This window comes from Lepisosteus oculatus, chromosome 2 (assembly GCF_040954835.1).
Source record: "Lepisosteus oculatus isolate fLepOcu1 chromosome 2, fLepOcu1.hap2, whole genome shotgun sequence".
NCBI lineage: Eukaryota > Metazoa > Chordata > Actinopteri > Semionotiformes > Lepisosteidae > Lepisosteus > Lepisosteus oculatus.
In genome coordinates, this window is record NC_090697.1 from 33171891 (window position 1) to 33196374 (window position 24484).

The 24484-nt window shown below is 36.2% G+C and overlaps 1 protein-coding gene across 1 annotated transcript in view; it reads right to left on the bottom strand.

The window, feature by feature from the left end:
* cdc40 (cell division cycle 40 homolog (S. cerevisiae)) overlaps nt 1-24484 on the bottom strand; it is a 43380-nt gene that overhangs the window by 3561 nt on the left and 15335 nt on the right. The window contains exons 8-12 of the mRNA XM_006626289.3: nt 22968-23042; nt 22033-22078; nt 19868-19969; nt 8473-8588; nt 7222-7355 (exon numbers count right to left, since the gene is read on the bottom strand). Of these exons, the coding sequence (XP_006626352.1) occupies nt 7222-7355; nt 8473-8588; nt 19868-19969; nt 22033-22078; nt 22968-23042 (473 nt within the window). The remainder of the gene's footprint in view (nt 1-7221; nt 7356-8472; nt 8589-19867; nt 19970-22032; nt 22079-22967; nt 23043-24484) is intronic.

The following is a 24484-nucleotide window of genomic DNA, read 5'->3' on the forward strand; positions in this document are numbered from 1 at the left end:
AACCTTCCTCACATCCATAACTGTATAAGAAAATATGTAACACAACAACAAAATAGCAACATTACTAACAAATCATACACAATTTAAAGTGGCTTTCGAAGTCCTGAAATGTGTACTTCTGGCCCTTTTGTGGTATTCTTCACAAGAAAAACTGCCTTAATTAAGAAGGCATGAGCCACATTGGCATTTACTTTCATGTAATTACAGATCCTTTCAGCACAGTACAAGTACTAATAATAAAACCTGAATTGTGGCAGTTTATTAGAGATAAATTAACAGTGGTAAGGAATCATATATGCACACAACCACTTAGACGAAGCCAGATGCGAGATGTCTGCTTCACTTCCTTGACTCTCAGGAATTTTCCTCTGTGAGGGCATGTGTTCGCAAATACAACAGCTGTTGCTGCATTCTTAAAATAAATTTATTCTGCTATGTTCATTTAGCAAAACTAGCACTGTTTTCTTCTAAACTCTGACATTCTTAATGTGACCTTCTAGGCTGAGGTCAGAGGATGTGCAGCCATTAAGCTACATTGAACAACTCCCTAGTGGCCAAACAGTAAAGACAAAAAACATTTTTCCTTGCATAAAAACTAAAATTGTCTTATTGCTTTAAAAGGGCTGCATGACTTTGGACAGCTTGCTGCGGACTTACTAGTGCACTGTACAATTTTAACAAAACATCCCTTGGTTTAAATTCTAAGCTTTAAACTACATATCCTAAAATTGCTTGCCTTTTTAATGCCTCTACACATTATCCAGAAGACGTAAATGAACAAACATAAAAACTAAAGTTTTTTCTTAAGCAGCGTCTTCAAGAAGAGTGTTTCCAATTTATCTATACACCTCATTTACATTTTTTATACCTGCACTTGTCTACATTAGACACCGACTGCCAGGTGTTTGACTTTTACCCACATCTTTTCAAGCTTTATTAGTTTCTATAGAGTTTCCTCATCCTCCTGTTCTGTTATTACCTCCAGACGTGACTAATTTATTAACTAGTGGCATAACCACATGTATGCAGTATTTCTTGTTTCTAATTTTCAGCGCAGAAGTAACATTTACTTACTACTTATAAAAGTTGCATTTCAGCTTCATGATCTGCTGTTCCAGAACTGTGTCCATTCCTCAACCTGTAATTTCAATGATGCTTTGCAAACACATCAGTACACATCCTGCCAAAAAAGGCACCTGTCACTTTTAGAAAACCTCAAAAATGAAGACATTATAATCTGTATGTGCAATGTGATGGTAAGACCTTCCATATGGAAGTGCTCGTTACATCGAATTAAATTTGTGACACTGAAGACCCGAACTGTACAACGATTTTCCATTTTTTAAGGTCCTCTGGTTCAGTGTGCATAAGCATCAATCTCCCAAAATTTTATTCACACAGATGGATAATGATTTCTAAGGATATCCAAAATAATTTTTAAGAAAACATAACATTAAGAAAATTTAGCTGCGCACAAGAAAGAGAACAGAGTGCATGATTCAGAAGATTAGTAAGGTGTTTAAAAGGAATTTGAAGCTATATGTTCACTTCTATTCTACCTCTTAAATGGCCTGGACTATGTTGCACTATGTTGCCAACTTAAGCAAAAGAAAGCCACTGAGAATTCCATTAATGAAGGCAGCTTTTGAGCTACTGCGCTCACTATATGAGAAGTAGGCCATTAAACCTGAGGAGAGCAGGGTATGTTTCAGATGGAGTTTTAAATGACAGGCAGCACAGGTTTACTGTCTGACTAAAGGTTTCCTTTGAGTAAGCTTCTCCTGCAAACACAGATGCAATTTTCTTTCCTATAACATCCACTGTAACTATAATCCTGAAATACAAACCTATACAAGGGAAGATTAAACAATTCAGGACAGTCATTTAAGCGATAAATAGATAATTATTCCTACAAATGTAAAACAGATGGGTCTCACTATTGCTTGCCAGGATGAACTCCAGCTCCCTCATGATCCTTAATTGGAAGAAGTGGTTAGAGAATGGGTGATGGATGGATAGGTCTCATTGTTTCACTTAGATGCTTTCAAAAACAACTAGTCTATAATGTCAAACTAGGAACACGCAGAATGAACTTTTCTTGATGATATACTTTGTTTTCACAAAAGATTTCACATTTTTCTCTTCTTTTACACAGCAAGAAGATATACATTTTATAGTAAACGGTAAGAAGAGAGTCATTTAAATAATCTGTAAGCAGATTGTAAATCTGTAAAAATTGCTTTAGAATATAGTCATTTTAAAAACAAAAACTGCTTGGTGGGTTCATGTCAGGAATAGTAAAGCAGCTTTCATTGGACTATTCTAAATTCATATTGTATAAACCTTGGCTAACAACATCTAGCAGACTAACTTTCGGAGTTGTAATAAATTAGGTCACCAATATCCCGTGCAACTTCTTTTTGTTTTTACCAGCATTAGCTACATACATTTTTAAAATTAAACCTTACAGTCAATCAAATATATGTCTTGTACTGTATTGTATTTCTATCCCAAATCATTGTGTGCTGTCATACTTACAGAAAACACCCTTTGCAAAAAAAAAAGACTGGTCAGATCTCACCAATGTAACAAACATTAAAACTTACATACTAGTCATCCAAACATACTGCTTCTGTTTGTAGTAAAACAATCCCTTTCTACTAAGTACAAATAGAAGAACCCTAACAGAGCAATAGGTATACTAGTGAAAATGCATTTTAAACCACTCCAAGTATGATCATGCTATTGGCATTTGAATAACTGAGTTCCTCCAAGTAATCTGAATTTGTTTAGGTACAGACTGTCTCAGCAGAGCCAACAAAAAAGGCAATGAAATACAGCTTAACTGGAATATTCAAATGCTGCATTCAAACACAGTATTCAGCACAGAAATATACAGGCATATATTTATATTTTAACAGTATAGGTGACAGGCACTCCTTTAATCATGAGATGGATATTCAGGGAACCTCTTTCAATCATTTGAATTGTACTTTAATCATGGGGAGCTCACAGTGAACACTCTTCATCCACATTTCCATCTCACTAAAAGCCAGTGGGTAAACAGTATTTGAGATATTTTCTGGTCTGGGGCACCGCCAAAGCCTTAATGCTTTCCACAATTTCCATTTCACCTTTCAGTGTTCAAACCAAATGTCTAAATGAGTTTGACCACAACTGGCAAAAATGGAAGAGTGCAAAACAGGACATGACTTCAAGAGCTGGCTGCTGCCCTAAATAAGGTCTGCCTTGTCAACTGGGCCGGATCAAAACTTCCGACCAGTCCTCAGTTCTCAATCATTTCTCTATGAAAGCCCTGAATCCTCAGTCTCAAACGCACATTTCTTTCATTCTCAGTAGTTATCAGTATGGAATTGCTCCATCTGTCATCTGTCAGTTTCTCCACAGCTGTTTTGGTTTAGAGAAGAACCGGATCACAGAAGACCAATAAACAATTCAACTGCCACCTCATCTATAGATAGAAACAACAGAATAGGTAAAAGGAAAAAAAGTAAAAGGAAAAAAAAATGCATGAATCAACTTGGTATTTTTTATTGCCTGGCAACTATATTAAACATATTTTTGTTATTTGTTTGAATAAACTATATAATCAAAATGGAAAACACCAAGCCTAAAGAGGATACTTATGAAAAAGACATATGGTTTATTGTTGAAATATAGTGCATTGTATATCTCCTAGACAATGTAGGAAAGGAACAGAAAAAGCAAAAAAAAAATGTTAAGACATATAAAATGTGTAGAAGGTAAATCAAGGAATTATATAGTATGTTACAATTTTACAATGTACTAGTAATACCTCGTATACAATACTGTATACAAGTTTGACCTCCACGTTATAAAAAAGATAGTTTCTTTTCTAATCAGTCCAGATAAAAGTGACTGAATGTGAATAAGGGAAACAATTAATACCGACAGGCTGAAGAAACCTATAGTGACTATGACAGTACCTAAGTATCCAAAAGTATTCAAAATTCTCAAAGGCACTGACAAAGCTAACCCAATGGACTTGTTCAGGATCAACAACGCAACATGAAGAGAACACAAGTGGAGACTATGGTCTAAGTGCCTTTAAAACTGAGAACAATGGCACTTTTTTAACACAAAAGATTGAGAAGGTCTTGAACAAGCTATCTAGCCATATTGCAAAAGCTGATACTGTGTCTTCTTTCAAGAAACTGCTGGATAAGATCTTTGGATCAATTAGCTACTCGCAAACAAAAAGCTTATTGTATGAAATGGCATCCTCTCATTGGTAACCTTCCTAGTGTTGAATAACACAGTTTTCAGTTCTGTCCTTCACTTGAACCCACTGATAAAAATATTTATGCAATTTAGGTCTGTCTCTTTAGCTATACAGTTTCACTATAACCTACAAAAAAATAACTATTTTAACTGATACGGAAGGCTCCTTTTCCAAAGTAACATTTTTTTAATGAGGACAGAGTGACTGAGCTAAAATATCTTCAGTTGACAATACATTACACTGATTAATCTGCCTAGAAACCTTCTACTAATAAAGAGTCTCTTTGGGTTTATGCTCTAAGGCACATTTTGTTAGCCCGAAAGCTAATTTGACTATTTTAATGAAAAATGACAAAAATGTCTTTAAAATAGGTTTTATTATTATGTAGGCTGATTAAAATACATTTTGCATGCACATTAATCTGTAATGTTGGTAGAAAACTGCTGGGAGAATAGAAAGCAGGGGAGAATTTCAGATAATATGGTTTAGGATTAAACCAACTGTGAAATATTAATAATAGATCTCTTATCTAGATTAAACTTCCAACTTTAATGTTCTTATAACAAAGCCTAACTATTGAAGACTGGATAGTAGAGGTACACTTCTAATAATTCAAGTCTGACTAATAAAAAGGTCCAGCCAGATAAAATATGAAAGCCTTGTCTCGCTTGTCTAGGCAGATACAGCTAAGCCAACAGCACTGCAAACTTCACCAGTTGACTACTTGTCAGCCCCATAGGGACACATCTCAGTGCCAACCCTAGACAAGACCATCTGCAACACTGCCTTCAGAACGCCAAGTCATTAACGAACTATGATCAGCAATTCTTGGAGCTGAATGCCAGTCTCTCTGGAAATGGCTAACCTGAAGGCTGCTTTGTCCATGTTGCACTGAAAGTGAGCCTTGGTTATTATTAAATATGACTCATCCAAAGAAGAAAAAATCACAGCACGTGTCCACCAAACCACCCAAGATGCCTCCTGAACCCTTTCATCGACAATTTTTTTATATTTACATTCCGCTTATGGAACATGTTTTTGTTTGGTAAACAATTAAATCACATTCACACAAAGTGACCTGAGGAATTAACCAGAAAAGAGTTTACATGGTGACCTGATCTTTAAATATTTATTCTAGATAGCTAGAAAAATGGCAAAAATAAACAAGCTAAAGTCTTATAATGAGCCAAGAAAGGCTAACCAGTTTCTAAGATAACAGGAGAGTTATTTATTGATATATTTGCAGAGATCCAGTAGCCAAACTCTTCCTTCTGATTTATCCATAAATACTTTATATCCAACATATCAAATGCAAAGTCTGTATAGCTCAGTCTGTGTTTTCCCTGACATTTCCCTGAAGATGAATAAATGAATAAGACCAATTTTCCTACATTGACCTTTCTTTCACACAAAGGAGGGCATGGCTTTCTATTGTTGAGAGGGTCTTTGTGAACTTTTTACATACTTTTTCTGCTGAAGCTGAAGTATTTTATAAGGTGGACATGCAGAACTGCAGAGAAAGAATGTTGGACACAAAGGCTACTATATAATTCTATACTGTGTTATATAAGAAAGCAAGCTATGAAATTAATACCAATTGTATCAAAATAAGTTATCTTTGCTAAATAGGGAACAGGAAGATGAGCTGATCCTGGAATGCTGCCAATCTGATGCATGATAGGAAAAATGTTAAAGGACTGTTGTAGTTTAATCACTGAGAAAAATACACCAAGCATCTCCGTCTATTTCACTCCCATGCACATGAAATAAATACTTATTTTAACTTCTGAGGTAGACTCCTGATTGTCTTTTATGGGGAAGTGGAATAATTGCTTCAACAGTATGGAGCTGACACAAAACTACACAAGCATGCAACACTTGTTTCATTTAATGTTTCAACCCCAAAATATCAGGGTATGTGGTCTTGTGACGGTTGACTGAACATCACAGATGACATTTCTAAGTCCTTCACGTGTGATTTTAACTTGTTTCTACATTAACTATTCGATTTAATTTGAGAGAGGTATTATTGAGGGCTTTATTTACTTTTTAAGGGCTCAACTGATAATCAGCTGTGGCTGCGCTATAATAACCTACAGCTCTAAGGAAGGGTAACGACAAGACATCAGGAGCTGCATTTACATTTATATTAACTAAGTCACAGCTACAAAAAAACAAGGTCATTTCAAACCTCTCTTCCAGCTTCAAGACAGATCCATTACAAGAGTTTACACAACTCTGTGGCTGTAGGGCCTGTAGTTCAGGCAGAACAAGTTCAACCTCTAGCCCAGCACTGTCTGGACAACAAACATTTCTAGTCTGCCATGATTTTATGTTTGCTGATGAATTGTATGTTGTGTATTTTAATCAACTGTAATGCGGGAAGACAAATTTCCACTTTAGTGCAAATAAAGTTAATCTAAAGTAATTTTAGCTTCGCAGAATTTTAGTCCTGCAGAATTTTAGTCCACTTATTGTGCGTGGGACCATGCTTCCTTTGGTGTGAGAAAGTTTATTTTCAGCCACCGTAATTGGTTGCCTGTGTATTGTGCTGTAACTCAGCTTTAATTTACCCCTACATAGGTCTTCTGAAAGAGTAGTGGAAGTGTTGATAATGCTGCTACATGTAAGCACGCAACAATATCAATACAGCAGTAGGTGGAATTGTTGCAGAAACTGGGCACAGTGGGATGTGCCTTGTGTGAGTTTTACAATGTAGGGTATGGAGTATAATTTGAAGAAGCAAAGTAATTGTAGCCGTAAGTGAAGAGTTTTTGCCAAAAGCGAAATCCAAAGATGTTAAATGAGAGGTATTCTTATAAAACAATTAGACCAAGCTGTGCCACACATGAGCATTTCAAACGAGATGACGACACACGTTCAATGTACAAAGGTGAGAACAAAAACAAAGCAACTTTAGATGAAAAGCTTTATTTTTGAAGACGTTTATAACTTACCATTCCCAGACTCGAAGACTTTTGTCATCAGAAGTACTGACAAAGCGCCTGTTCTCATCCACAAAAGTGATCGTGTTGACAGCTCCGAGATGCCTATCGTACTCCTGAACAACTTCCCCTGACCGGATGTCCCACTGTAAAATAAACAAGCAGCCATGAGGAAGAAATGTGGAGATTGTAGTCTGGTGCAGAAAGATCGTGATTAAACCACAGCACTCCACAATCTTAAACACAGGGCCTTGAAAACAGAACAGGAAATGCAACCTAACACAAATTCAAGTGTAAACTGTCCACTATCACTCAGCTTGGTGATTTTATCAATGCTTTCATACTATTTACTTGTGCTTGAACACTGATCCATGCCTGTCAAACACATTAAAAACATACAGAAAGATAGAACTTTACCACCATCAGTTATTATTTTTTAAATTCCAAAACTGTTGCTTAAGTGCGGAATTATTTTTCTTAAATTCACGTCAAACGGCACCATGGCGAAAGAATACTCTGTCCTAAGATTTCAGATAAAAATAACTAAAAATGACTTTGCCAGCCTGTTTTTGATTATTCAGTTTAATAATGACTGTTACTTTAACAGACACCCTTTTCATTTAGAAATAAAGATCAGTATCAAACTACATAAACTTTAGACACCTTTCTAGAACTGATCTGATTTGTATATGTTATTGTCTATTAGTAGTAGTTCAATCTTTGCAAATGCAACCCACTGACAGATAAAACAACTACAATAAAGGCTGATTTCTAAATAATGTGAAGTATAACACTCCTATTGAGACTGCCTTTTGGATTTGCTAGCATTACATTATAATTATCATATGCATTTCTTTTAAATGCACTCTATAGGGACATATTACATCTGTTCAAAAGCCGGAAATCTCAACAGATATTCCCCACAAGGATTATCACAGATTGGCAAAGCTACTTTTATCTGCAGCCGAATATGAACTACATATTTGTAGTACAGTATTAAATACATATTTATTTATGTACAGAACATAATTTTTGTTATCTAACCCAAAGACATATTATTGTTGGTAGCTAGAACAGCAGGCTGTATAAAACAGAAGATTAAATTAATCTTTCTTCTGTTTGGAAAAGGACCTTGTGCAAATGGCCCTCAGTTTTAATGAACTCACACATAATACTGTCCTACTATGGTACAAGACAACATATACTGTATGAGCCTACATTAACCAAAACTGTTTGAAAATAAATCAAACCCACAGAGCTTACCTGAACTATTTTCTTATCTGACATTCCAGCCACAAAGAGGCTTTGTTTGTCTTCATCAGGATTGAACTTGACACAGTACGGGACCTTCCTGTTTGTGAATCTTGAAATGCACTGTCCTGAAAAAGAGGTGACAGATACATAAAGCTCTAATCTAAAAAACATTCTTCTTGGTGCACAATAAAAAAAAAAAATCCTGAAAGCTAGTTTCTAAGCTTTTGATATTTCTGACATTTTTGAAAAAACAAATGTTTTATTTTTCCTACCATTGCACAAACGTTTGTCTTGTTTGGCTGAGAAGATTCAATAGTGAAAACACTTATTTTGTACGCTGAGATAGGAGCTCAGGGACCAGTGACCCAAAATATCCTTTTGGTGTCATTCTTAAAATTTAAGCTCAAAATGACTTTTTCTGTTTTCTCAAGTCTTCAAAGACATGGTGTATTCCTAGGAAAACCTTCCATGTTGAAACAATTAAGAAAATGAAAAAACTTAAGTCAATAACTTTTTGCAAGAGATGGATTTCCCTCTAGTTACATCTGGAAAAGGACATTTACTTGCTTATAGTGAGTCTAATGAAAAACACAGACAAATATGGAAGACAAATGCGGTCCTAACACTGCCTTGTTCAACACCAGTTAGTAAATGTCTTTTCTTAAGCAACTTGAAATCAACATCTGCTACGGCAATCTCTAAAATATTCACAAACTGTCTTCCTGCTTTCTGAAAAGAAAATAACAGAAAATCACCTTTTGCTGAGCACATTTACACTAAGACATTTGCGTTGGTTGCCAGAGGTTAACCATCCAGATGAAGAAATGACTGTGGGAGCTGAGTCAGTGTGAGTCAGTGTGCGAGTTGCTTTGCCCTCTCCCTCATTCCCTCACTCCAGAAGAAGGCTTCATAATTAAAATGCTTTCCATTCTTGACTTTTCAATGTGAAATTGACCTCTAAGCATGTTCATAAGTTAAAAAAAATATAGAATTCTAGCCGATTACAATACTGGAGCCTAAAGAGAAATTTAAGCTGCAAATTTAAGGCAGAGACTGTACAACATTTGGCAAAAGTAGCACCATAAAAATAGCTTACTATCATTTGAAACATATTAGTTGAACAAAAACACAACATTTTGTTGTTCCAAGTTTTAAACCTCTACTATGTTCGGGTTCACAGAATAAGTTTTAGTATTTGTCAAATTGTCAAAATCCAATATGGCAGCTATAATTTGTGATTTCCCTGGATACTTTTACACTCCTGCTAAATTTCAAGAATTTATGTCCAGGGGGTTGCGTAAGTACTAAAAAATAACAGAGAGGAAAATAACCCAAAAACAGAGTTCTAGCGTGTTTGTTGCTTTGAGCCCTGAAAAGCATATAGTCATGCCACGTAGATAACTAAAGCAAATTCTTGTTGTTAATTCAAGATGTAATCTGCTTTTAGAAGAAGACAACAAAACATACCTTTTGTTGTGCTAAAAGCTGCTTTTTGAATAATGAAACTGAAATATTGTCCATATTAAATCTGGGCAGTTTGGAACTGAAATGTTCCTTTGTTAAACAGTATCTTTAGCATAATAGCTAAAAGTGAAAAGGGTCTCCTAGTAATGAGGGAATTATCTATGAACTGTGGTTGGCAATTAAAAGCAGAAATTGTTATAACTAATACTAGAAAAAAAGACATCTTCTGATTTACTTTTGTAAAGACTTGCGCTTGTTTTTTGTCACTGCATTTCTAGAAGCGCTCTGTCAGTCTCTGAGCAAGAATACAATTAACTTGGACACATGCAATCAAATTCCTGAATTTTTTTTTCCTGTGAACAAAAGATCATGTCTCCATGCAGGGCATGTCTTTCTATCATAGATTTTTTTCTCTTTTTCCACTCATGATACTGTGGAATCCTGTGGTGTTGGTGCCAGAATTTCTTATTTTCTAGCTTGTTTATTTAATACTTTAATTTCCAAAGCAAAATAAATTGTAAATAATTTACTTACTTGTACTGTTCATTGTTATCTATGAACCACAAGGCATCAGATCAATGAAAAATACATTAACAAATAAACAGTTTGTCATGTCTATAGCCTTTCAAACCGTTATTAACTGACATACACAAACACTTTAGCAGGAAAATAGCTATGTGACTTAAATGACAGATAGCTTCTTTTGCTAAATCTCAAGAAAATCCCATAGTTATCCACTTCCAAGGTTCCTCTTTAAAGTGTTGTCTTAATGCAATACAACCATAAATCAGCAAAAGACAGAATAGCTGTCAAGAACAAGAAACAGATTCTCTTCTGCCAGAAAACAAAAGTTAACAGAATTTTCTTTTTATATCTCACTGGTTATAAACTTTGGACACTAAGTGCATTCTCTAATTTTAAACATCCAGACTAATCCAGGGCCACCTAAAAAGGTCAATTTAATGTCCTTTAACTTTAGCTACAAAATATACATTTCTTTTTATTTTGCTGAATCTATAGGAAGTAATACTGTTAAATATGCACGCATGTGACGCTATGTAACGATTAAAACTACTTTAAAGAGAAACTAAGAATTAGTTTGCAATATTTTAACATCCAAATATAATAGGAGGATCAAAGAAGAACCGAGACTGCCACTACACATTGGATATGATCTGCTTTTGATGTAGCAGTAATATAAAAATGAAAAAATGGACAAAGGCATTACTTACTGTACTTCACACATTGTCTGGTTTGCTGAATGACAAAGGCCAAGTTTGATTTCACCCAACATGAACATGTTGTGCACTCACAATTACACTGCCCAAGGAATACAAATAAAACTTGGAAGAGGCAGGATTTTTAGCGTTCCAGTTAAACAAGGATCTGAAAATGCCGATTCTTTGCAAAGCTGAACGCAAAGAACTTTGTAATGAAGCAGATAAGGACTACAGGAACAGAAAAGGAGAAAATATATCAGGAGCTACTGCCACAGAGTTGGGCATTAATGGTAGGTTTATGATGTACAGTAGCTATATAGAATTTAGAATTCCTAGTTTATTGGTGCATTCACCCTTAAAAATACAAGTTTCAAAAAGTCTGCAATTAACACAGACTGTCTTGCAGAAAGGTTAAGTAAAAATATTATCCACAAATGTAAAAAAAAAACTGTCAGTGCCCGGGAATCTGCAAGTGTTGTGTTCACCAAAAACTGAGAGCCCTAATCAACAACTCCCTCCTGACCCTCAGCAATAACCAGTCGGTTGGGTGCTGCCTGCAAATCCTGCACAGACGGATACTGACATGACCAAAGCCTGAAACCAGATTTTGCCCAGAGACTCCGGTTTTGTTTTCTTTTTCCAATTTTACTTGCACTTGAAATAAGTACAGATGCACAGAAACTGGTTTTTAGGTCCCTATTATCTTAAGAACGAAATAAGAAATGAAACCTAACTGAAAAGGTGCATATGTAAAACTTTCACATGCTTTACTCAATTTGAACATCTTCTCGTCGGCCTGGTATCTGTCTGAGGCAAAACAGGTGGAGCAAAACATAACAAGAGTAAATCCCATAGCGCTAATGGTATCCTTTTAGAATTTTGTCCGCGTTTCTTGTCACAGTTATGTCCGGCTTTGACAAATTATTTAGTTAGTAGATTTCACATACAGTACTCAAGATTAGTTTGACATGAGATATGTTAATACTCTTATATCCATAGCATTGAAATATTTTTTTTTTAAAACACCAATCAGTTCACCATGCTCACACAGGCTTTACTAAATGGAAGATGTCCACTAACAACATTCGCTGACTGTTCTAGATTACAGTCAACTTCAGACCTGGTCCCCCCCAGTGACATTGCTATAGTTGTCTAGGAATCTCTTATAGCTACATATCTGAATAAAATTAGAAATTGAAAATATTGTTTTATCCAATTAAACATACACAAGTTATACAGTTTTATACCATAGAACACATGATTTATCTTGTTTGTCTTTTGTTTTATAACTATTCTGATGTCTGTTTTGCTTGTCTTGGGCTGGATTGCTGTAACACATCAATTTCCCTACGGGATTAATAAAGTATTATCTATCTATCTCTATCTATCTATACACAGTTTTATATCATGACTAACACACTGCATTTTCTGTGTTTATTTAAACGATACCTTTTGTTAATTGCAACCAACTTTATTAGGTCTTAATTTAATACGACTAATTCATTGCCCTCTGGGTGTAAGGGATTATTAATTGCAATTATTCCAAATATTCTAGTCATCACAATTTACATGCATTTCCATTCCACCAAAAAATAGTACAGGGTTCAGAATGTCATGTTAAGCAACTGGATTAAACAAATGCACATACACCTTAAAGCATTAGCAGCCTGTGAATGTGAATTAAAAGGACTCGGAACTCGGTGATCAGCATCACCTGTAAACTGACTACGAGACTGGTGGGGCAACAATGGGAAAATAAAAAAGCAACAAAGGCCAAGTTAACTGTATGTCACATGACAAAAATAAACATTGAACCACAGGGGTGAACATGACACGTGGTTGTGCTAATATTATTACTGCAGTAGGGCTCAGTATTTGTAGTGTTAAAGACCTTACACCATTGGGCTCAAAGATTACTGCAGTACATCATGAATAAGATTATTTAGGCAACATATTAAATTACTCACTTTTATCACACATCAAACCAAACTACTGCCATCCTGAAAAAAATCTCAGAATTGCTTTTTCAGCTGTCGGTGACACTAAGCTTTTTACACTTGGACACATCCAAGATGATCTTTTTGTGCTTTGACTCAACAGTCTGAGCAGTACATCTTCAGTACAATTTCCAACACTGAGGTAGTGGAAGATACCAGTACTGTATCGGACAAAGAAAAATGACCTATTGGACCCTGGGGCAATGGGCTTTAGAGGTCTTATGCCTCACTTTAACAAAATGAAAACAGCTCCAACCCCGGCTTTTAAGGAAAGCTTGTCAGGAGACATTGGCAAAATAACCAAAAAGAAAAGCAGTTAAATATTGTGCTGTCAATATATGTCAGTCTCTTTAACTACTAAAAAAAAATCTTCAAACAGCAGTAATCTCAGTCACAGCTTATAAAGAAAAAACATCAAACAAAACTTGCCTATGATATTAATTACAGGAAAGCCCGAAAGGCCACATGCTCATAATACTATACTCTACTGATACACTAGACTTTTTACAATGTTTTAAGTAAAGCTCAGATTATTTTTCATATGAAATAAATTTAATACACATGAAATAATGATAAAACATGGTGTCCAAATAAATACAGTATGGGGAGGTCAAAAATATAGTGTACAGAGTTAATTGCTATTGGACAATTACATAACCTTTGAATTATATAACACTATAGCCTGAAGTACAATGTACAGATATAACATTCTTTTCACCGTACTGTATTTCTGTTTCAACATTATAAAGAGGATTTACCAAGTTGTTTTTTCAGAAACAGTCCTCCTCATTAGTGCTTAAAGGAAGACCCTTTCACTTTGTATAATATTGATTAAATGTGCAGTCTAGAAACAACCAATTTTTTGTCATTTGAAAAAAAAGTTGATTAAGAGAGGGGAGAAGGAGACCACATGTGTATACAAAGTTAGAGTATACAGGATTACTCTTTCTAACTCAGAGCTGCATGCACTCTTAACATTGCCAAGCCTTTTCACTGTGGTTGTGTCAAACCACACCGACCCAGGGACCTGTATAGTGCTTAGACAACACAGGCTCTATGAGCTGCACTCAAAACTTATAGCTCTTTTTTCCATTGGCAATTCAGCACGAAATGAAATTTCTAATCAAAGCAATCTTGCTACACCACCCCAAGCTGTGCAGCAGTACTGATGAGAAGTCTATCTGCACTGCAGCTACCCGTAGGAGAGAGATCATTATTATGCAGAGCTGCAAGCTGAGATTTCTCTTACTAGCACTCCAGGCATTAAGAACTTGCAGTTAATATAGTGACTGGAATAGAGCACCTTCGCTACTTAGGATACTTTCAATGCGTTATCTTGATTTAAATAAGAAACGTACGGCATTTTTTAGCATTTGGCAGGCTAACAAAGTAAAACAAATAGCCTGTTTGTCTTAACTTTTAAACACATCTGTGATACTTCATATTTAAGAGTAAACATATTAATAATGTTCCTCTGAACTACATTAACGTTCGTATTCTATTAACAGTAGGCTACAATTAAATATAATTAAGTACATCTCTAACACCACACTCATTCAAGGCCCCTCAGGACAATTCCAGATCACCCAGACAACCTCTTGTACCTCCAGCAACCTCATTTACTGTATCTCTTGCAGGAAGTGCCCAGCTATCTACGTTGGGGAAACCAGAAGGAGACTAAGAGATCGCTTCAGAGAACATGTTAGGGCTGTGAAGATTAAAGATTTCTCCAAGCCCATAGTTTCTCATTTCACCTCAGACGGCCATGATCACACTGATCTCTCCGTCTGCGTTCTCAAAGAAAGGTTTCTTAACTCCCATAGTATAACCTGCTTCGCTCAGTGACAGACTTGTTTTCATGTGATCTTCTCTATTCACATGCAGCTTTAGACTTCACACCTCTCCTCACTTCACATCACCTGAATGGCCTCTCTGCCTCCTCCCCCCTCTCCCAGCTTTTGTTCTCCTGTGCTATTTAATCTTTGCTGTCTGCCCTGTCTTTCTCACACCCAAAGAAGGCTCCACAGCCGAAAAGTTGTGTTTTCTTTCTTCTCTTTTCAGTATGGAATAAACCTATTACTTGCTCCTTTACAAATTAAATACAGTCTAATTGTCTATTTACTTGAGTATTGTAAGAGAGGTGGATCAAAGAGCTGCTGATAGTAATGTAGTGAAACCAATAGTGCAATTCAGGATAATTAAAATGGCCTCACCATAACAGACAATGATACGCAATATAATACAGCACAGGCGCAAGTGAAGAGAAGTTATAAAAACATGAATAAATTAAATTACATTACAAGAAACTTCTGCGTTAAAGTCAGACATAAAAGTAAAGGAAAAAACTCAAAGAAAGTGTGATTCATCTGGCATGGAAAGTCTTGCATTAATTTTACATTTTTAAATTAATATATTGAAGATACAGGTATTGGTTTCTTGTGAATAAACCCTTTATTTCTATTTCTAAGAAGTGCAATGAATAGTATGTTGTTGAAGATTAAATAAGCATTACTCTAGGGAATAAATGTATTTAAGATTCAAGGAGCCAACAGTCACATCTGCATCTCTACAGGAATACACCTTTGGAGTTACAATTAAGCGCAATTATTGATCTGTATGATTTAAGATTCCTCCTCAAAAGCAGATGCAACAGATTTTTTTTCTATTTTGAACATTGAAATTTATCAACAAAATACCTTCCTAAAATGAAAGGCTGTGGGATGGATTGGACAGAAAAGTGAAGAAGAGTGCAACATGTATAAGTATTACTTGGAAATGTTCAGTGTGGTTTTCATGACATTCACGAACAAAGGCTGTGTGACGAAATGCCCACAGTACGTGCGGATCTGTATCCTAAGAAAGAGGTACATTCTAATAAGAAGAGTTTGCAGTAAAATGTCAGAACGCCCTCTACTGCAGCTCAGCCTGAGAAATTTAATAAATTTCCTGTCAGTTCTTACTTTTTTAGTATTTCAATGATTTTATCCATGTGCCCCTACAGTTTTACCATAAGTATTAAGTAGACTTGCATTTATGAGAGAAAGAGCCATAAATTGCTTATTAAGTGTCATATCCATATAAGCATGTCAGAGAGATCCAGTGTTCTCTGAGCAGAGCAGGGTAGGCTCTTTTGATGCTAGGCTTTTTATAGAGACACCGAGTGTCCTGCACTGGCATACTGGCAGTCTCAAATTGTGATTTCATTAGATACAGAAAAAAGGCTTGCACAGGTAAGAGAGAAATCAATTATTCTCCCAAATTGTCACTTTATTGGAAAGCTAAAATGTATTTTTATAACATGATTACTGGATGCACTGGAGCAGCATTTGTGGTTATCCACTTAAATGAGAGTATTAGGTGCACACAGGACTTGAAAAGAAGCAACTCTTTCCAATTTTGTGTAAATGACGCCTTAAACTTCAGAAGTAGGTCTGCTAAATTGCCAACTCTCAAAAAACAAGAAACTGTTCTCATGAATTCAGCAACAGTTACAAATGTAGCCATTAACATCAATCACCACAGTTAAAAAGCACCCGTTTAACACGATTCAGTGCAGCAATGCTGTTTCACAGACCACTGATGTGAGACCTGATCTGCATATTAGAAATCTTTCTTTGCATGTTCTCAGTCTACTTTTGTCCCTGTGTTTTAAATCTTCTCCTAGCACACAGCCATCGGAACTTTATGGACTGTATATGGAACTGTAAAGCAGAAATGTTAAGAATTAAAAGCCGATTGTGTCAAAGCCACTCTCTGACTGTCTCCCTCGTATACCCACAGCAAAACACATAGCATTCAAGCCAATGTGGATAGGTCAATGTGCAAGCTAAAAGCAACACATTTAATTCTACCATTCGAGTCACATTTCTTTTTTTGCTGCCACCTGGTGATTCAACTCAGCAGTCGTGTCTCTGGAGAGTTTCCATCAACATGCTGAGTAATTAATCTCACAGAAAAGTTACATCACATTAATTATGGAGTAATCTGACCAAATACCATTATGCAAAAGTTACTGGTGTGTATAATACTGAAACAAATTATAATTCCAAAACACCCGTAAGAAAACAAATATTTAGATTTTTACAAGCGCAGCATATTACAGAACAAGAAAGAGCAACAGCAATCTCAATCTTTATGCAACATAAAGAGTTTAAGAGAAGCACAGCAAAGGAAAAAAAAATAGTTCTTGCTTTTTAACCAGTAATATAAATACTACCAGATATAGTCTAGGGCTTAAGGGAATGTTCTACATTGACAGGCTGAAGGAACTGACCTTTTTTTAGTTTTAAAAGTTTTTCACATCCTCAAAGGCATTGACAATGTCAACCCATTGTCAGCTCCCTGCATTTCTTAAAAACGACCAGTGAAAAATGAACCAGAGGGCACAAGTGGCACGACGTGGAAGTGCATTTAAAAGAAGAGACGCTTCTTTACCCGAAGGAGTACAGAATAAACTAGCCAGCCATGTTGTTGGGGTCAGTGCTTTGGCTTCTTTCAGGAAACAGCTGTATGAAATCCTTGGATCAATTAGGTACTAACAACCAAAAAAGCGAGATGGGGGAAATGACCTCCTCTCATCTGTAACCTTTCTTATGTTCTTAAAAATTATGGACAAGATACATGTATCCCTAGAATGAATGAATAACATCGCTAATTCAAGAAGCACTAATGCAGTGTCCATGAGTGCCTTACTACACATAAACACACACTAAGGTATTTATTAATTTAAACTGTAAACTTATACAGTCACAGTGGATAAGCCTTGGTCAGGTCACAGTAACAGTTTTTACAGACCTGCACAAAATACCAATTCATGACTACTAAAAACCCAACTTCTTTAAGATGAACCACCAAGGAGATGTACTCACAGCCTTCAGTACAATTGTGCTTTCTATGTGAAAGCAAAGATTAGTTCCAAACATCTGATATCCAAAGCACACAATTTTAAGTGCTTTCACAGTAATTATGAGCTACTTTGCATCCTTCACAAATCTGCCCTCTTTCACAGACCGCTGAGTCTTTACCCTCAGAGGGCTGCCGTGAGCAGGAATTTAAACGGGAAGGACCGTCTCTCACACACTTGGTGTCCCATCCAGGTGTAGGCCTTTTGTGTATCCTGTGCTTGCTGGACCTTCGGGAATCCACACGTTGAAACGTGTCCATGTGTTTCAGTGTGTTCAATATTTTCCCCTTCTTTATCAACACAGTATACAGTATTGGGACAATGAAGTCAGATCAGCCATTTTTGTCACGGGCTATTGAAATCTGTATTTCAAAAGATAAATACAAGGCTAAATTTCAGAATTCCAGCCTTTGTTTCTGGATATTTTGTGCACATACAGTATGTTTCATGGCCACCTGACATGGTGATAAGTATTGGGTCAAATGGCTGATGGGAGGTTCTGATTACTCAGGTGTTACATTTCGCATTAACTGTAAAAACATGTATAACCTTGATCCCAGGAGTTTACTTTTTTTTTTTGTTAGAAGGCATAAACCGGCATGAAGACAAGAGAGCTGTCTATACTGGAGAAGTAAGTGATTATGTCGATGTGAGCAAAGACAATTCCCATTAGAACCCCTGCAAAAAGATTGGCAACAAACAAAATATCTTGAAAACAAAAACTACAAGCCTCACAGCTCCTGGCTGCTGGGTTTGAGTGAAGTTTGCATGTTCTCTGTGCTTTTCCTCCCACATTTCAAACATGACTAGGTCTGACTAGGTTTTTGCTGTTAAAATTGTACTCTAGACTAATAGGATAGTCTTATCACAACCCTTACCAGAAATAAGTGGCTTTTTAGAAATGATGGATAGACAAACTAACAAGTTTTATATTAACTGTTATATACTATTCTACAATTATTGATATATATAATAATATGCATATACATACTGTATATTAGCAGCACTGTCTCTTATCCAGTGGGCTTGTCATTTATACCCTGCTGTTCATCAGCCAACTCCCCAGGTTGAAACTGACACTAATTCCTAAGGATTTGTTAAGTTTTCTTATTTTATATTTTAATTTCTTAAAAATTTAAATAAGGTGAATTAAGTTTCTTTGCCTTCACACTTAAGTTATCTGCTGCTTTCCCACATATATCCCTAAAATTTATCTTCGCTATTGTTCCAGATGAAAACAAGTTGAGAGCTCTTCTTTGAACTATCAGTTCACATAGTTCAACACACGTCCACTCTGTAGCGCATGTAGCAATCTGTAGCACTCTATAGCGCAAAAAAGCTTCAGTGCTGTCACTTACCTCTTTATGACATATTTTATGGTATCTATGGGATTGTGTCTGGATAAAAATAAGCAGTGAGCTACAAAATTTTGTCTATAACCCTCTGCTGCCAGGCAGGAACACTAAGCAGCAGGCTGGCAGGGAATAAGTAGAAATTCTTGAAAATGTTTCACAGAATGTTAAAAAATATTATGACACATCACAAATTTAAGACTTTCAAGCTCTGAGTCGAAAAACAGGAAATTTCAGCTACTGCCAAGACCGTGAACTTGCAAATTAAAAATTCAAATTCATCTGTGTGAACCTAAATAGAAGATACTAGCATAAGAAGTGGCCTTTCAGTGTTATTTTTTAAATATTTTGCAAAGCTTAAAGAAATTCACCCAAACTAGCTCATGCATTGCGCTGGTGCATGTAACAGTATCAAGGAGCTCTGGCCAAAGTCTAAATGATCGGTGAAATTAACAGTGCCACACTAACCTGTTTCTGTGTCCCAAAGTTTGAGATACCGGTCATATGCTGCACTAAGGAACTGTGTGCCGGCATTATTGAAGCAGATATCACGTACAGCTTTACTATGACCTGTGAAAAACAAAAAAAAAAAGAAATTTAAAAAGCTGGAGGAAGATAATAATGGTTATTAGAATAAAGACCCAAGACTCTGAGTGACAGTTCATCACAAAACTAATGCAACAAAAACTACACAAATAAGCAAAATTAAAGTTGTATGTAACTTACTACATATGTATATTTTTAGGATTATTATTATTATTAAATACTTAAAAGTTGCTGCATCTTCTTTTGCTTTGGTTTTCAACCAGTCTAGGGGGGAAAGTAAGGTCACCACCACTTATCCTTATTATCTGAATACTGCTTTTAAATGACTTAAAAATAATGAGGTGAGTGGTTTGCAAATGAATGGAAATCCGAATACAAATCTTGAAAAATAAAATTCCTATGCTTTGGTTTTTTGCCACAGCACTAAAATTGAATAAAGAAACTTAAAAACTGTTAATAGCATATTGAATGCCATTTGTAAACATCCTGTGGTTAATTAGACATAAGCACCAATAAGTAAATTTTATGCCAAAGCTCATTTAGTAATGTAGCACTTGATGTTAATTATTGGCAAAGGATTGCAGGCTGTTAAACTGACTAACATTCACAAACATACTAATTGAAGGTACAAAAACAAATTAAACGGTTCAGGCTTTTCAAACACTCAAATGTTAAGCCCTGCATTCTTAAAGCTACCAACAGCTTTTAGGCTTCGAGCATTGAAATTTGCAAACTGAAACTTTTGTAAATGACACTTCCTGGAAAACTAGAGCTGCATTTTTAAAACTTGCATATAATTGCTGCTTTCTAGAGTAAGAAAGGTCAATAGGAAGGCAGAGTCTTGTCATATTAAAGCAACCTTCTCAGATGTCTCGGTGTAACTCCAACCAGCGGCCTATCTAAGTAACAAGAAGCTTGGATAATCTCTGTGATTGAAAGACTGGTGCTTAGTTCTACACTTGATTTTGGCAAAAAGCTGAGTTGCACCAAAGAAAACTGTTCTTCAGCGGTGAAGAAAAAAGCATTACTTTTAATGAAGATATCAGGGGCTGTATTTGTATTCCCAGTCAATGAAACTTTAAATTGACCCCAGTCACTGGTAGAGTAATATACAGTGCAGTCCAGAAGTATTTGGACAGTGACACAATTTGTGCTGTTTTGGCTCTGAACTCCAGCACGTTGGATTTGAAATGAAACAATGACTATGAGATTAAAGTGCAGAATGTCAGCTTTAATTCGAGGGTGTTTACGTCTTTATTGGATGAACCATAAAGGAATCGCAACCCCTTTTATACATAGTCCCCCCATTTAAAGCCAACATTCTGCACTTTAACCTCATAGTCATGGTTTCGTTTAAAATCCAATGTGCTGGAGTACAGAGCCAAAAAAAACTACAAATTGTGTCACTGTCCAAATACTTACGGACTGCACTTTATATCTGACCATGAGACAGCTCAAAATAATAGATTCAAAGGCAGGACCTTTATTTTGACATAAATGTAAATGTAATACATTTTAATACATTACATTTTTTAATACATGTAATACATTTTTGGGGATTACACGCTTTACACACAGCTTTTTTTTCGTTGGCCTGGGATTGCCATGTTTTGTCTCCAACAGATCAATTTCCCTGTAATGATCCTATCACTGTACAATGCAATCCCCTTATTCCCTATATTGTTAATTTGTATGGATTATGTCAGTCCCCTCCAGACAAACTACTGATGAAGCTTCAGCTTTAAAGATCTACTATATCAACCCAATACAAAGCTGATCTATATTTTCAAGAAGAAAAACGAAGACGCTGTGATTGATAGAAACTATATACAAAGAAATTAAAATGAATAATCACAAGGAAAAGCTACAGTTGCTTTGTCTCCCCAACAATTATATCTTTCTAGTGCTGCACAGCATTCTTGGGGCTCTTATTGAAAACATGAATGTGCTGTATTGGACATCAATCTATGTAAATTCACCATTCACTTTTTTGCAGCTACTTTTATGTCACACTAACTTATATGATTAGAAGGCTATCAATCTTTAGACTAATGACCATTGGATCCAGTAAAATTGGGAATACTTACCGATAAATGTTCGGAAACACCTTCTTTCATTGTACACCTCCCACAACTAAATAAAAGAAAGATTTTAGTAATGAAATCAAAATTGCATTGTTTTCTGTAGTGTCCCATCATTTCAGTACTCAAAGCCGAACATTCTCACTTTACAGATTCGTGAGGTATGCAGTGATGAGGATGACGAGTTTTAGTTACATTTCTAATATGGGTGGAATAAACGCATTCATTATGGTTGTAATAAAGGTACAGTGTTCAAAAACATGGACTACAGTATTTCAGCTTTTAAAACAAATGTTTTCAACATTCAACATTCAACATTTTCAGCATAAGTCACCAGCAAGGGCACCTCATTAAACCTGACAATAAAGTAATGGCAAAGAGTTTGCTGGTTAGAAAAACTACTAAAGGTACTTCATCTTAGGAATCTTTTGGCACTCTTGTTGCTATTTCGGCAACAAACATTAACGAAAAGTAGTGCAAACAGAAAATGTGCAGAGACATCCAGGTGTAAGTCCTGAAAAACACAATCCGTGAGATAAGGTTCCTAATTTTTGGGTGTGGAATTTTCTGAGCAGCCAGTGGCAATCTGCCCAGCTGTCCTTCAGTCTAAATGAAATGCACCCACGTTAATTCTGGGCAAGTCCAGAATGCAAGGGAAGATCAATTATCACTCTGAGAGAATAGATGCGACGGACTTTGAGTCTGAAAAGCTTTTTGATCAAAGGTAGGATAGAGTGTTCTTTAATAAGATCTGGGTTAATACTTTTTAATTACCAGCAACACATTTTCTTAAATAAAATTATGTTCCCCATAATAAAAACAGGATGACAAGGAGTGCAAGAGAGTTAGAACACTATAGGGACTTTATTGCTTTAAAAGCAATAACAGACAGTGATGAAAAGGAGAAATAGAACTTTTAATTTGCAATACATCAAACATACCTTGATTTTGCAGTCCATTGAGCAAGACAGCAACAGATGACCAGAAGTGGGAAACAACCTGATGGCACTGACACCCTGGCAGGAGAACCAACAGCATATTAGTGGAGCTGGAATGAACCAATTTATGCAACAAGGATTGTGCTAACACAATTGAGACATCTTCTGTCTTGGTCACATTTATATCTGTAACAGCCAGCCAGCTATCTATCAAGGCGTACATTTAGCCAGTGCTAAGGTCAGGTTTTTCAAAGATAAGCTAGAATTGCTCAGGGAATGAAACAGCAGCAGAGGCAGAAGGGGGGTCCTTTTTACCCTTACTAAAGATGAATGCAATAAGAAAATATTATTCTACCAGCAAATTACATGCCTTAATGGGATCCATTATCACTTGATTGTATTTCTTGCTATAATATTGTTTAAAGTCCAACGCTAGCAGAAAAAGGTGCCTAAGTTTAATTAAACCTTACTTAGGATACTTCCTTCCTTGCTATCTCCCTGCTTTGGCCCATAATTATCCCTCATACCATGAATATAAGAAGGCGAACATTCACTTTTCCTCAACTCCAAATGGGGCTGCTTGCTAAATCTGTACCTCACAGTCATTGCAGAATAGCTTGATAAGCATCCTCTTACGTCTTTTGGAAAAGTGGTTGTCAGGTTCGGAATAGCCCATGATATGTATACCTCCAAATGGCCACAATTAAGTCTGCTCTGTTGAGTTAGGGCAGCGCAAGAGGCATTCGGATGACCCCGCTTTTCCCAAGGTCTTGCTATACGTTTTGCACAGCAAACCTTTTACTTTTATAAACTAAAACGAAACATCTGAAAATAGGTTGAATATGAAAGCAATAACATATCATAAAGATGTGATGACCTCCTACCAAAGGTACATTATATTCTGCAAGAGAGAAGGATGTGACCAGGTATGTTTCTTATTTTCCCCATGCCTTATTCTACCGATTTTCATGCTGCAGTCAGTCTTTATTTAACCTGCTGTCTACCATGCACGGCTGGAGCAGCCTGTGCCAGACTGAAAGATCAAACAGCCTGGATTCATTAATCTGCAGTCTGTTGCTGGAAGGGGGCACGGAGCTGAAACCAGTTGAGATGCCAGGGAAAAATTCCCACTGGCAAGATTATTAAGTGGAATTAATTCCCGTCAAAAGATCTTGGAACCCACTTTTTGGGAGCTCAAGCAACATCTCAAAGACTGTTTATATCAAGCAAGAAGGACGCTGCCAAGTATAGATTAACTAAATATGCAATAGATATTCATATACTGGAGTGCACAGCAAGAAAAGCCAAGACCCAGAAAACTAAATGTTGTTAGATGTTCCAAGACGTACTACCACAAAATTCCTCAACACAATCCAAACTCCATTTCCATTTCAAACAGTGCCATGAGACCTTTAATGAAAGTAGTCTGTGGGCAGACCTTCTGTTTAACATCTTGTTTGAAGGATGGCACTAGAGCACATCCACAATATCAGCATGCTGGCTTGGAAGCCTGGTCCAGA